Here is a 12,546-nt window from a genome sequence, read left to right as displayed (position 1 = left end):
AAGTTTGTAATTACCAAAAATTGTAATAAAAATGTATAGGTATAGCTAAAAATTATACATATTTTTAATTATCAAATAAAGTATAACAAAATGTGACGGGAGTTACAGTATTTTAACCCATTCCCTTAGATCAGGTCCTGTGTATTATTGTATTAGTTTTAGTATTCATTTTTGCGACTGATGAACTTTGTTAAACTTCACGCAATCATAAAAAATTATTTTGGATTTACATCAAGGACCATGTATTAAATTATAATATTATCAAATTCATTATTAGAATATAATAATTAACTGTTTTTCCAATATTAAATATTATTTATTAATCGCTTATTAGTAAGACTTAGTTAACTTATTAGCTTAGATTATTATTTAACTATATTGTTAAGGGGGCTCCCACGTATCATGTTTTAAGGAGTAATGTTTAGGCAATACACATGACAAAAACATTTGGGTTATGCAGGGTTGGGCAGTATCAATGATACAATCATCTATATACATCTAGTATCTTTTATCTATTGTATCTTAATACAAAAATCAACTACAAAATTCTAGATTGCATCTGAGTAACCAATAGCAACAATTAATAAAAAAAATTTAATTTCACCTTGAATCTCAAAATCAATGTTTGAGGACAACCTTTTTAAAAAGTGAATTTTAGAAAATCCTTATGCTATATAATATTCATATATTCAACAATTTATGAATTGCAAAATACAATCGTAATTTATTGTGATGATAAAGAATAAGAACGAAAAAAATGTATATTTTAAATATTTCAAATAAGAATTCAAATTTTGGTGGGATTTCGGAAAGTAAAGTAAATATTATTTGACATAATCAAAATGGCGGACAATAACTCCACATTATCACTACGAAGAATCTAGTATCCAGTGATAAGGTTGATTTTAAAATTATTTCAATCATAGTCCATACATTGTATTTTTATATGACCGTGCATAGACCTGTTAACTATAATATGTTAGTATATTAAGTTAGTTTACTTTAGTTAATAAATAGTAGCAAATTGGTCTATGATCTCAATGTTCTAATGCTCAATCACAACTGACAACTGTGCACAGCGAATACTCTCGGTGACTAACGTCTACCGTAGTAAGTACCTAAATAAGTAGTATGTAATAATTTGAGTCCAATTCTAGTGTCTTTATATTTCTATATTCTATGGATATGGCTCAATTGAAATCATGAACTTAGATCTTAGTTCATGATTCAAATACATAATAGTATTATCTACAATTTTTATCATATTTTAAAATGAGTTTTGTTCATAGACTAGATGAATAGGTACCATACACTGTTCATCGTATTGCGAAGGTGATCAAATGTGTATTCCAAAATCTAATGAATGCAAATCTACAAATTATACAAATATCACTCAAACTGTTAAAGCATTTGAACTCATGCAATATTTACGCGAGTATGTTATGAAATATTAAATCCTGGTAGAATAAAATATACCTATTCAATATTCATAACAAATGTGTGTTATAGATATGAAGTCTTAACGTGATATAAGACTGAAAACTAATGATGATAATCGTATTTCGACACAAAGTTGTATTAATGTCAGCTAGTCAATATTTTCGGGCTACGTTTGCTAATTTTAGTGAAAACAAAAAAGATATTGTTGATATATGAAAACTAGATTTCACTGTTTTAAACAATATATTGGTAGATTATAATTACAGTGGGAAGATCATGATCAGGAAAGAAAATGTACAGGTAATAATAAATATTTGATTTGTTCTGGACATTGATCAACATTATTTAAATGCATTATTGTTAGTTTCTCAAGGTTGCAAAATGTAATGTCTTACAGTTAGACTATGTAAAAGGCGCATGTGCTAAGATTTTACAGAAACAACTAAATCCAACCCATTGTCTTTACACTAGATCATCTGCTGATTTATCTACATAACTGTTCAGAATTGTTATAAAGTTCTGAAGCATACATTGGAAAAAAGTTTCTGTATGATAAATGTATACATTTTCAAATTTTGATGTTAAATTGTATAATGATATGCAATGATTAATCACTATTATTTTCAGATATGTGGTTAAAGGTGATGAATTTCTATCTCTATCTACTGAATAATTGATTATGCTAAACTCTGGTAATGTTCTTAATGCCCCTGTTTCTTGAAGAAAAAGTAAGTAAATTTAGTAAACCTAATAGTTTGTGTATAGTATTTTTTTTACAATTGATGGGAGATCATTTTACATACATTTATATATTATTATTATTAATAATATTACCTTATTTAGTGGTGGCTTGATAGAAATATATTTTTATCTCATGTTTCACAAAATAATGTTTGAATTGGTGGTTGTACCATTTCAGATAAAGTGATTACCCTAAACTAAAACAGAGAATAGAAATCGCACAGTTTAATAAAAATAAAATAACCTATATTGTTATTTCGGCCTTAAACATTATGTTAATCTTTAAGTATTAAATCTCCATTAAATACAATAACTGAATGACCCACCATAAATTTAGGTCTGTTATTGTGAATAACAAATGATAAAACTAAATATACTGAAACCACATACTATACCTATAGCAATTATTATTTATCAACAATATTTTAATAAAAAAAAAAAAAAAACTACAATAATATGATGTTATGAAAATATTATATCTGAAATTAATTAATTTAACTCTTCAAAATAAAATAATTATTTCTTGGCATAATACACAAAGTGCCAAAGAGCTTTTTAACACACCTAGTGAACAAAAATGATATTCTACTTTGTTCCAAAAGAGAACCCTATTGCTATTTACTATAGGGACAAAGGGTGCTACTTGTGCTATAATTTATAAGTCTATCTTTTCTTTCCCCGCGTAGGTTAGGTGATAGTGTACCAGTTCTGCGCAGGTGGAATGATGTCTGCAAAAGTGCGGACAACTATTTTCCCCATTCATTAATCATTGAGGTAGTGGAAATGCCAATGGTTATTTCTGAACGATAACAAATATTCCCGACGTGTAACTTGATACTCATCCGATGGGTGGTTGGATACATGTTATTCTTGATATAAAAACTAGTTGCCTGTTGATAATTATTCTCTTTTAGAACAGAGTATAGTTATAACTTCTAAAACCCAACTTTCATCAAATTTTGAACAATGCGATATGGTTTTTTGGGTGGATGGCATAATAAATAAATATGCAATTCTTCATAAAAAAAGGTTGAGCTGCTGATATTGTATAACTACATTTTAATATATTTTAATTTATTTGTTTTAGGTGTATATGACTGTGTTATTAATTGGGTAAAGCATGAATTAAACGTTAGATATGATAGTTTGGCGAAAGTAATAGAACATGTATGTTTGCCTTTAGCATCATTAGAGTGCATACGATGAATGTAGTCAAATGAACCTCTTTTTAAAAATTTTCCTAAAAGTATGTTTTTTTTTCAAATTATGGTTTTTATTATACATTTAATTGTGTGTAGTTATTGTTATAATTTTATATATTTAGTTAAAGATTATTTAATCAAAGCTTTTCAATTTCGTATACTTAAGACTCAACAACTAACTATTCCACAAACTATTCGAAATACACCTAGAATGTCTGGACAAAAGGTATTATTTTATTTTGATTAATTTAACTTAGCAATAAAATTTATTGATTTCATCTTCAGGTTATTCTAGTATTCAGGCGTTCACGTGGAACCTTGTGTATGATCCAACAACTAACTTAACGCAGCAGCATTTACCAGAAACCAGTTTGATGGATTATTTTTGTGTAAATAAGCTTTACTTAATATCAAAGAATATTTTGTTATTCTTTCTGAAAGTTCTTTTGAAATTATTGATTTATCCTTAAAATCACAAAGTTGTGTGACATCCTTGTTAGACACCTTAGTTTATAGAAGTCATTGTGGATTTAGTGTATTAGAAGATTGTTTATATTCAGTAAGTTTTACATTTTGTAATTAACTTATTTCATATTATAAATATATATTATAATATAAAATGTTCTCATCAAGAAATACTGTAAAAAAACTGATCCATGGGCTTTTGGTGTGACAGGCCGACACTGAATTTTTATATACACACACTATTACACTAATTATCGTTTACTAAGCAAACTTGTAGGATTCGAACGTAAACACCTATAATATACTTCTTAAAATTTGTCATTAATAAAAAGATAATACTTTCTATGAATAATAAATTTACAAGTTATTCATTACATAGGTACACAATGTCATCATAGATATTGAAGAATGGATAGGCCATGGCTATAATAACAATATAGAGGGAAGTGTGCCGTGATGGGGAAAAGAGAAAGACCATTTTTATCATTGTCTCTCATTCTAATTTCTATCAGAGGTTCTGTCATGATATATTTAATATTTATATATACTTATATGCCAATTTATTTGTGACAAGTCCTCTATAATTTCATGTTCATTCCCGTGTGATAATCATAAATGTCCTATCCATTCTATATAATCTAACGTACAAATTTGAATTGTTTTATTAAATCAAAAACAAATCTTACATAATCAAAACTTAAATAATATAAAATATCAGTGATTTATGAAACTCCTTTAAGAGGACGCTACACGGATATTTGTCATATCCGTCTTATAAGTGCATAGGGATCAGTAAATTTACGCTCAGCAGATCCGTTAGTTTAAAAATTAGAATGAATCGACTCTATTATGAAACTTGATGGTCAATCTGTGTTTGTAAGTGGGTTTTACACTATAGTTCAGTTTTTAAGTATATATGAGTAGCTTTAATGTACGCAATATTATAAACGCAAAACTTGTTAAAAAATTGATAAAAATTGTGCCTATGTATTTTGAATAATTTTAGGCTGCTATTGTATCAATATATCAGGAGCCTTGTATTCATTTTTCACTTTTTTTGGCTCAACAAATAAAATGTCATTAATATTTATAGAAAAAAAACTAAAAAAATTGAAATTTGAAATTGTCTGTAAACAGCTCAAAGCGAGTCAACATATTTTCAAAATTGTATGGTAAAATGATAATATAAACATTCAGTGAAATTTTCATGTATCTATAGTTGTTCGATTTTGAATTACAACAAAATAACAAAATCGTTACATGAGAAATCGAGTGAATATAAAACTTTAAACGCTCATAAAAATTTAATTTGACTTTCTTGTAGACATTTTTTTTTTTTTTGATAAAAACTTGTGAGGAATTTTGTATTATATTTTAAAATTTTTGAGAAATTATTTTATGAATTTTAAACTCGAAATAATTTACACATTTTCGTGATTTTTATGTGTTTTGTCAAGATTTAAACTTTAAATTGGTATCTATATAAATGTACCTAAGGTTAACATTTTGAAAAAATTGGATGTTTTATGACAAAAAATAGCTTACGATTTTAGTTAATTTATTATAATTCAATAAATATTATTCGTATATAGAGAATTTTTTTCACAATTAAGAATAATGTTTTTATTAACTATAAACAATATCATTTTCGAGATAATAATAATATGCAGATTAAATTTGAGCTCGTTCTTCTACGGTATATATTGATTTATTAGTTGATTACAGATAAGGAGCTAATACAAATATTTCAATAAATAATATGTTTTTATAGTAATAACAATATAATAATATTATAAAATTTATAATACAGAGTGTAACGGGAAGACCTGACAGATGAAATAACTAATCAGTTTATAAGAACAATTTTGATGGTAAAAATATTTATCTATTGGTAAGTCAAGTAGTTTATTTTTTAGAACTTTTAAAATATCAATATTTATTTGAAAATTAATTCTGAACGTAATAACTTTTTTCAAAATATTATTTTTGAGAATTTACTGTCATGAGTATATTTCTTAAATTATTTGCTAATCATATAATTTAAAAAAATTTTGTCATATGTTTACGTAGCATCATTTTTTTTTTGTCAGGTTTTTCTGTTACCTATGTGGTTTGTTTTTGGCAAAACCACTTCAGTTCACGATTAGATAAATAACCAGATAATATTATTATCACTTCGATTACCGATTTATCATGGTATGTTTTGCGAGCACATGTCTTCTGTGTCAACACTATAAACTGTAAAGCGACGTCGTCGGCTCCACAACATTTTGATAGGGAAATACAATGTATTTTTTATATGACGTTAGCGCATGAATCAGCGTGATCAATACCTAATCGTGCTTGGTGGCTGTTTATTTCTATCATGCTTAAACCTAATATAAAAATGAATTAATAATTGCAAAACAAAATTGATTTTTCCGTGGTGGTAAAATCATTTTTTTAATTGATTACTGTGTAATAAGCGCAAGTAAAAAAAAAGGATCTCAAGTAGTTTTGGATGGGGGGAGGAACGGAAGAGCGATAGGAACGACATATTATTATATATTTTTTACTTGAATCAATTCTTATGTCAATGAAAATAGAAATGACGTTACATAGTTTGAAAGTATAACATATTTATAAAGTAAAGACGATGGTCATAAGTTGTTTGTCTTATCATACCTATTCAGCACATTTCAGTGAGTACGTAATACTTATAATACATATACAGATATACTTATCTACCTGCTAATTTTTAAAACAAATTTTTATAAATAATAATAATGACACCTAATATTATATCATACATAGGTATTATTTTTATTTATATATTTGAATGGTGAATACCAACATGGGCGACGAATAACGGTAAAACGGAACGAACGACACAACGGTGTGAATAAGTAAGTGGTAAAATACCTACCAAGCTTAAAATTAGTCTTAATATTATGAAAATGTAATTTTATATAGATAACAACAACAATGTGCATAAAGTCATACATTTATTTATAAACTTGCAACTAGATGTTATTATTGCATAACACATAATATTACATATTATAGGTAATACAATATATTATGCAGAACAAACATGAATAGAAAGAAGCTAATATTTTAAATTGCATTATTAGGTACTTAAGGCGGTTATTATAATTGACCATGGAATATTAATATTATTATTTATAAGTTTTATTGCTTGTGCAATGGCCTACGGAAACGCTATTCGAGTATTAAATACACTGGTGAGGACGGGTTTAATTTTAGATGTTAGATCAGAAAGGAATTCAATTAACGCTAATTCAATGTTTGGATTTTGAGGTAAACTATTTGGCTTAAGCCCAGAATTAACAGAAACAAGGATTGGTCTGACGAGGCGTATTGGGGAGAAGCTCAGAAAATCTTTCCTTGTGATTAGCGGTATTTTTGTAAAAGTTGAAACGACAATTTTCACGACGAAGAAAAATTATGACGTATCTAGGTAGTACATTTAATACGAATAGTTTTAAATAGAGTGGTTTTGTAACGTACTCACATATAATTTGTAATTTTAAATTAATATAAGTAGGTAATGGAATGATCAAAAAAAAAAAAAATTTCAATAGGCAGATTAAATACCTACTGCTGTTTTATGTTTAACATAAATATAATATAATTGTATAATAGGTACCTACTGATTTGTTATAAATTCCATATTTTTTTTATATATATTTATCGCAGGAATGTTTTATTTATTTTTTGAACTCCAAATTAAAAATATAACTTTTATATTATTCCAAATTAAAAACAAAAAGTTATTTTTCAAAAAGTTTTAGGTTGTAGTGTAAAGTAATGTATAAAATATATATATATCTAACATAAATTAATGATATAAGTATTAGGTAGTAGTCTATTCTTTACTGAATACAAGTAAGAAATTTATCTACCACCGAATTGAATTTTTCTGGGAACATGAAATGGATGATATGCTTGCCATCTGGAAATATTTCAAGCCTGCAATAAAAAAAAAAATTCCACGATAAGTATTTAGGTATGTGATTTTTTGTTAACATACGCTATTGTCATAAATCGTAACACTCATAAGTCATAACTCATAACTTGCTAGTAAACCTGATAATTTAGCTTTATATATTATATTTTATAGGTATATGAACTAGTTTGAACACATTTTAAAACATTTACAAAAACAAATTTGTATCCCAACACTGATCACAGACTAGGTGGAGACTAGTCGAAATTGACGAGTGTTAAGAGAACGTCTCACCCAAAGTTGTTGTCACCGTCTTACATGTTACATGTCTTACGTGTGTTCTGGCGGGGACTAAATCTAAGTCAGGGGAGCTAAGTGCCTCTAGCCCCCTTAGTTGCGCCAATGGTTACAGAGGTCGCGGGTTTATTTTTACAGCGGCGTTATCCTCTGGGACCCCCCCCCCCCCTCCTCACTAACGGATACGGCCTTGGCCGCTCTTAAGAACAACAATATTATAATATTGCACTCACGTCGATCTCTTGATGTTCTCGTGCAAGTACACGGCGTGTTCGACGGCCACCAACACGTCCAGAGCCCCGTGGAGGATGAGCGTGGGCGCGTCGATGTGTGCCAGCGCGCCCATGCACACGTCGCCGCCGCCCTCCTCAAGGATCGTCCGTGACGCGTCTATCCACCCGGACCACGTTTCCGACACGTACCTCTCGCCGTACATTTCGAACTGCGGCAGCCGCCACTGATCCGGCCAGCTGTGCACGTCGCGCGTCGTCTCGTAGAACTCGAGGTCCTTGCCGGTCACGTACGCGTTGCAGCTCCACACCACCAGCTTGTCCACTCGGTCGGCGGCCCTGGAAGCCGCGATCAGGGCGGTGCACCCGCCGTTGCACCAGCCCAACATCGAGTACCGGTTGATGCCCAACGCCTGTGGAATGGTCCGGATCGGAGGTGAAGAGAAAACGATAACCATTATCGCGTCGTAAGACTTATGCAGGCGGCACATCCAGGGGCGGATCCAGAGACATTTCACGGTAGTTGTGTGGGGGGGGGGGGCTCAAATTTGTCTTTAAACATAAGATTAAGCGCCCTAAATCGTAACATAGTACGGAAAAGCAACTAAAGTATGTTTGCCACATGCAGGCCTCTAGGAATATATAAAAGAAAAAATTGGATCAAATAAATTATAATATGTATACCTACCTACGTATTATACATAATGCAAACCTATTTTTAGGGATTTGTGGGGGACTGTACCTTTCGCCCTTGGATTCGCGCCTGGGCATATCTACTCATCTATAATATGTATAATAGTATTACCTCCATGAGTGCGATGGCACAGTCGGCGTCACGGTTCAAAAATCCCGGTGAAAAATCTCTGTTCGGCGGTCGACTCGAACCGTAACCCGGAGGATCCCATACGTATATCGTGTATTTTTCTTGGTCGAGATTTTTCGTTAGCGGTGTAAAATCGTTGACTTGACCTATATTATAGAAAAGTAAAATAATATGCATTATAATAATATTACTGCAGTTGACCCGGTCGACTGACAATCTCCCGGAGTCGAAACCCTAAAAAGCTATGTAGACAAATTATTAGGCATACATTAAGTAATATGTACCTAGTGCTCCTGGAAATATCAACAGTTTCTGTGGTCCGTTTCCGATTTTAAAGTAGTTAATATCGACGTTGTTGACTTTAATTTTAGCAGAATTCTGTAACACAGGTAATTATTTGTTGCTGTATAATAAACATTTTTAAACATATTTCAAATTTAATTATTAATTATTTTCTACGAATATTAGCCTACATTTTTATTTTATTAAAATTTAAAGACGTTCGTAAAGACGCGAATAATTACACCTATACATCATCTATATTTGAATATAATATGCGTCAATTTATACGCATTCTACAACAACACTGGGAAGGCCGACCTCGTTAATGTATTAGTTAGCGTAAAGAATAATATAAGTATGACTTGGTAAGGGAAGCTTATAATTTATAAGTATCACTTTGGTGCAAATGGGTATATTAATGATTAAAACATGTTTTATTATTCGCTCGTAATATCATTAAGTACACTAAACTTTTAAGTCGGCCAATACATCGAACAAGATCTTATTTGACAAAAACAATTTATTTAAAAAATCAATAATATTTATTAACCATAATAATACATACTTAGGTACTTACTTTTGTTTTGCTGTAAATATATTTCATGTAAAATTTAAAAACAATTATTATAATTATATAATACATATATAAACATATATATCTTTATTGTCTGTAATATCTCTTAACAAATCAACTATGGACAAATAAAAAATTTTAAATCATGAGTGGAACGACTCATGTATTGATTTTACAATGATGTGTTTTCTTTTGTGTTGGTCATCACCTTTTTGGGACAGTAAAAATGCTTCAATTTGTTTCAACAGCATTTTTTTTGGCAGGGAAGTGAATCTTAAATAATACTTTGAGGGGTCAAAAGTAAATATTTCCTAATAGTTTTCAAAATCGTCGGGAAAAATATACCAAAAATTAGGAAAAAATTAGATTTTTATGCAATACAAGTTTTCAAACCAGTTTTAGTGTAACTCTAAATAAAATTACCATAGATACATGATATTTTTTTTGGATGTTTTCTTTAGCATTTTCTATGTACCAAACAATTTTCCAAATATTGCAATTATTTTTGAGCTTTAACAAAATTTCGAGTTTTATAACTTTTTTAAAATTATCGTCGTCAAAAAATTTTTCGTTCTATCAAAAAACTTGAAAATGTACCCAATACAAGTAAGTAATCTATACTCTATATTAAGTACTCTTAAGTTGTTAATAGTGTAAATTACAAAAAAAAAAAATTGAGCGCAAATACACAATCATTTTTTATGAGCGTCCCAATGAAATGCCTTATCTGTTCTCATATTTGTAATTAACTCTGCAGTTAAAAATAATTTCGGTCTTCCCGAATGTAGCTGTTTTGGATTGTGACTCGTAGTACTGTACTGAGTATGTCTATTTTATACTCCTAACAAATCTCTTACAACAATTACTAAAATTATGAATTTACATTTTGTTTTTAAGATTATAATACAATAATAATATTATATACCTAACTAATCGTAATACAAGGTAAGAAAAAAACAACTCTTAAAAGTAAATTATATTATTGGAACTATAAATATTTGAAATTACAACGACATACAACATAGGGATGCTTAAACACCCCCTAGCACCCCAGTAATTGTGCCTAATGACTTTTAATGTCTATTGATGTATCTACCTACCAATGCCTTTTCTATGCATTTCATTTGGTGTTCTATTGTTATTACGTCCTATGGCTGTCCGATGGTCTATACTCTATATTATTAGGATATCAATTATTATTAATGTTAGTTATTGACGAAAGAGATACAATATAATACATTTAGATAACCTAATATTAGATTTTATTGTTATACACTCGTTAAGCCTATTAATGATGTATGTATAATAGTATGGTTAATGTTATTAATTGTTTTAAACACATCGTTATGTGAATCAATTGTTTGTTTATATATTCAATTATTTCTTAATGATTTTGTGTTGATCATAATATATTATATAGTTATATAAGACAAAACTAATAAAATATTTTTTATATATGACAATAATATTATAATTATAGCCTTGTTATACACAAGTAATTGCAAGTCAATGTCTTACTACAAAGCATTTTAGCTGTAGGTACATATTATAGTATAATCTAATATTTGAATATTCTACATTATAGAATCTATGAGCGTTTTGTTAAATTTATAAAATTAATCAGACAATCAAACTTGACCAGATATTATCTGCGTTGGTATTTTTTTCGTTTTTTTATGGATACGGTGAACCGACAGAGGGCCGTTTGGAAAACGGAGAGATTTGAGCAAACGCGGAGTCAACCACATATTAGGTGCGTTCTGGATAGTTTTTCTAATTATTGTAGTTTCAATGGAAATCTCGAGACAGTGTAATACTTGAAAATAGTGTAGGACTGGAACAAGGGTTTAACTAGATGGAAAACGGTTCAGTTGGGATGGAAGGAATTTCTATTAAATATTATAAAATATTGAAAATATTCTTAATACATTACTCATATTAATATTACCATTTCTGCTGAAACAGCGGATCGTCACGAACGCCAACGAAATATATCAGTTTTCTATAAACAGAACGATTTGTGAAATATCTACTTATATATTATTTTAACACGAGTAATCCAAACACGGCAATCACATCTAAATATTAATTTAATTCGAATCGGTTCCGGAATGGTTTTTGAGTTTTTAGTAAAATTGATTTTCGTACGATATTATTGTTGTCGGAAGCACTACTGCGACGTCTCTCGCTCGTTGCCGACTGACGAACGCGATCGCTACGACCGGTCCGACCGATGCAAAAGGCATATTTTTTTCAATGCTATTCGATATCTGGATATTCGTTTCTGGAGGGAGCGTGGATACCATACAACTGAAATTATTCGTAGTCGTGCGCAGACTGTCATCATTATTATCAGATGTGGTTACTATTTCTCTGACCACCCTGGGCCACCCTAACCAATAACCATACGCAGGGGTCCCCAACCTAAGGCCCACCAAACTAATTATTTATGTCTTGAACGGAATATTTTAATATATTAATAATAATTCTTATAAATCTTTAATTGCATTATACCTCTCTATCGCTGTCTAAAAAAATTTGGC

The 12,546-nt window shown here is 29.7% G+C and overlaps 1 protein-coding gene and 1 long non-coding RNA gene across 4 annotated transcripts; one reads left to right on the top strand and one right to left on the bottom strand.

The window, feature by feature from the left end:
- The first annotated feature begins 895 nt into the window (after positions 1-895).
- LOC100575165 lies at positions 896-3,826 on the top strand. Of its 3 annotated transcripts, none has more exons than XR_001679087.2 (8): positions 896-1,110; positions 1,290-1,435; positions 1,510-1,740; positions 1,814-1,998; positions 2,068-2,168; positions 3,269-3,427; positions 3,506-3,609; positions 3,669-3,826. It is a non-coding gene; the product is annotated as an uncharacterized LOC100575165 (long non-coding RNA). The 3 variants fall into 3 exon arrangements; XR_119142.4 differs by having other exon boundaries at positions 897-1,110; positions 1,805-1,987; XR_510505.3 differs by having other exon boundaries at positions 897-1,110; positions 1,805-1,998.
- Positions 3,827-7,579: 3,753 nt separating this feature from the next.
- On the bottom strand, positions 7,580-12,335 carry LOC100168469 (valacyclovir hydrolase). Its single transcript, XM_001948495.4, has 5 exons — positions 11,952-12,335; positions 9,432-9,525; positions 9,130-9,293; positions 8,328-8,737; positions 7,580-7,820 (listed from the first exon to the last, which is right to left on the bottom strand). The coding sequence occupies exons 1-5, from the start codon at positions 11,952-11,954 to the stop codon at positions 7,724-7,726; spliced, it is 768 nt and encodes a 255-aa protein (XP_001948530.2). The 5' UTR covers positions 11,955-12,335; the 3' UTR covers positions 7,580-7,723.
- Positions 12,336-12,546: the final 211 nt, after the last annotated feature.

The sequence above is a fragment of the Acyrthosiphon pisum genome, chromosome A1 (assembly GCF_005508785.2).
Source record: "Acyrthosiphon pisum isolate AL4f chromosome A1, pea_aphid_22Mar2018_4r6ur, whole genome shotgun sequence".
NCBI lineage: Eukaryota > Metazoa > Arthropoda > Insecta > Hemiptera > Aphididae > Acyrthosiphon > Acyrthosiphon pisum.
The sequence above is the reverse complement of the archived record's forward strand: the minus strand, read 5'-3'. Positions and strand labels throughout refer to the sequence as shown.

Coding starts and splice junctions, on each gene's coding strand:
- LOC100168469 (XM_001948495.4), bottom strand. Junction 8,738..9,129: donor GTGCCATCGCACTCATGGAG/GTAATACTATTA, acceptor ACCATTCCACAG/GCGTTGGGCATCAACCGGTA. Junction 7,821..8,327: donor GAGAACATCAAGAGATCGAC/GTGAGTGCAATA, acceptor TTTTTATTGCAG/GCTTGAAATATTTCCAGATG.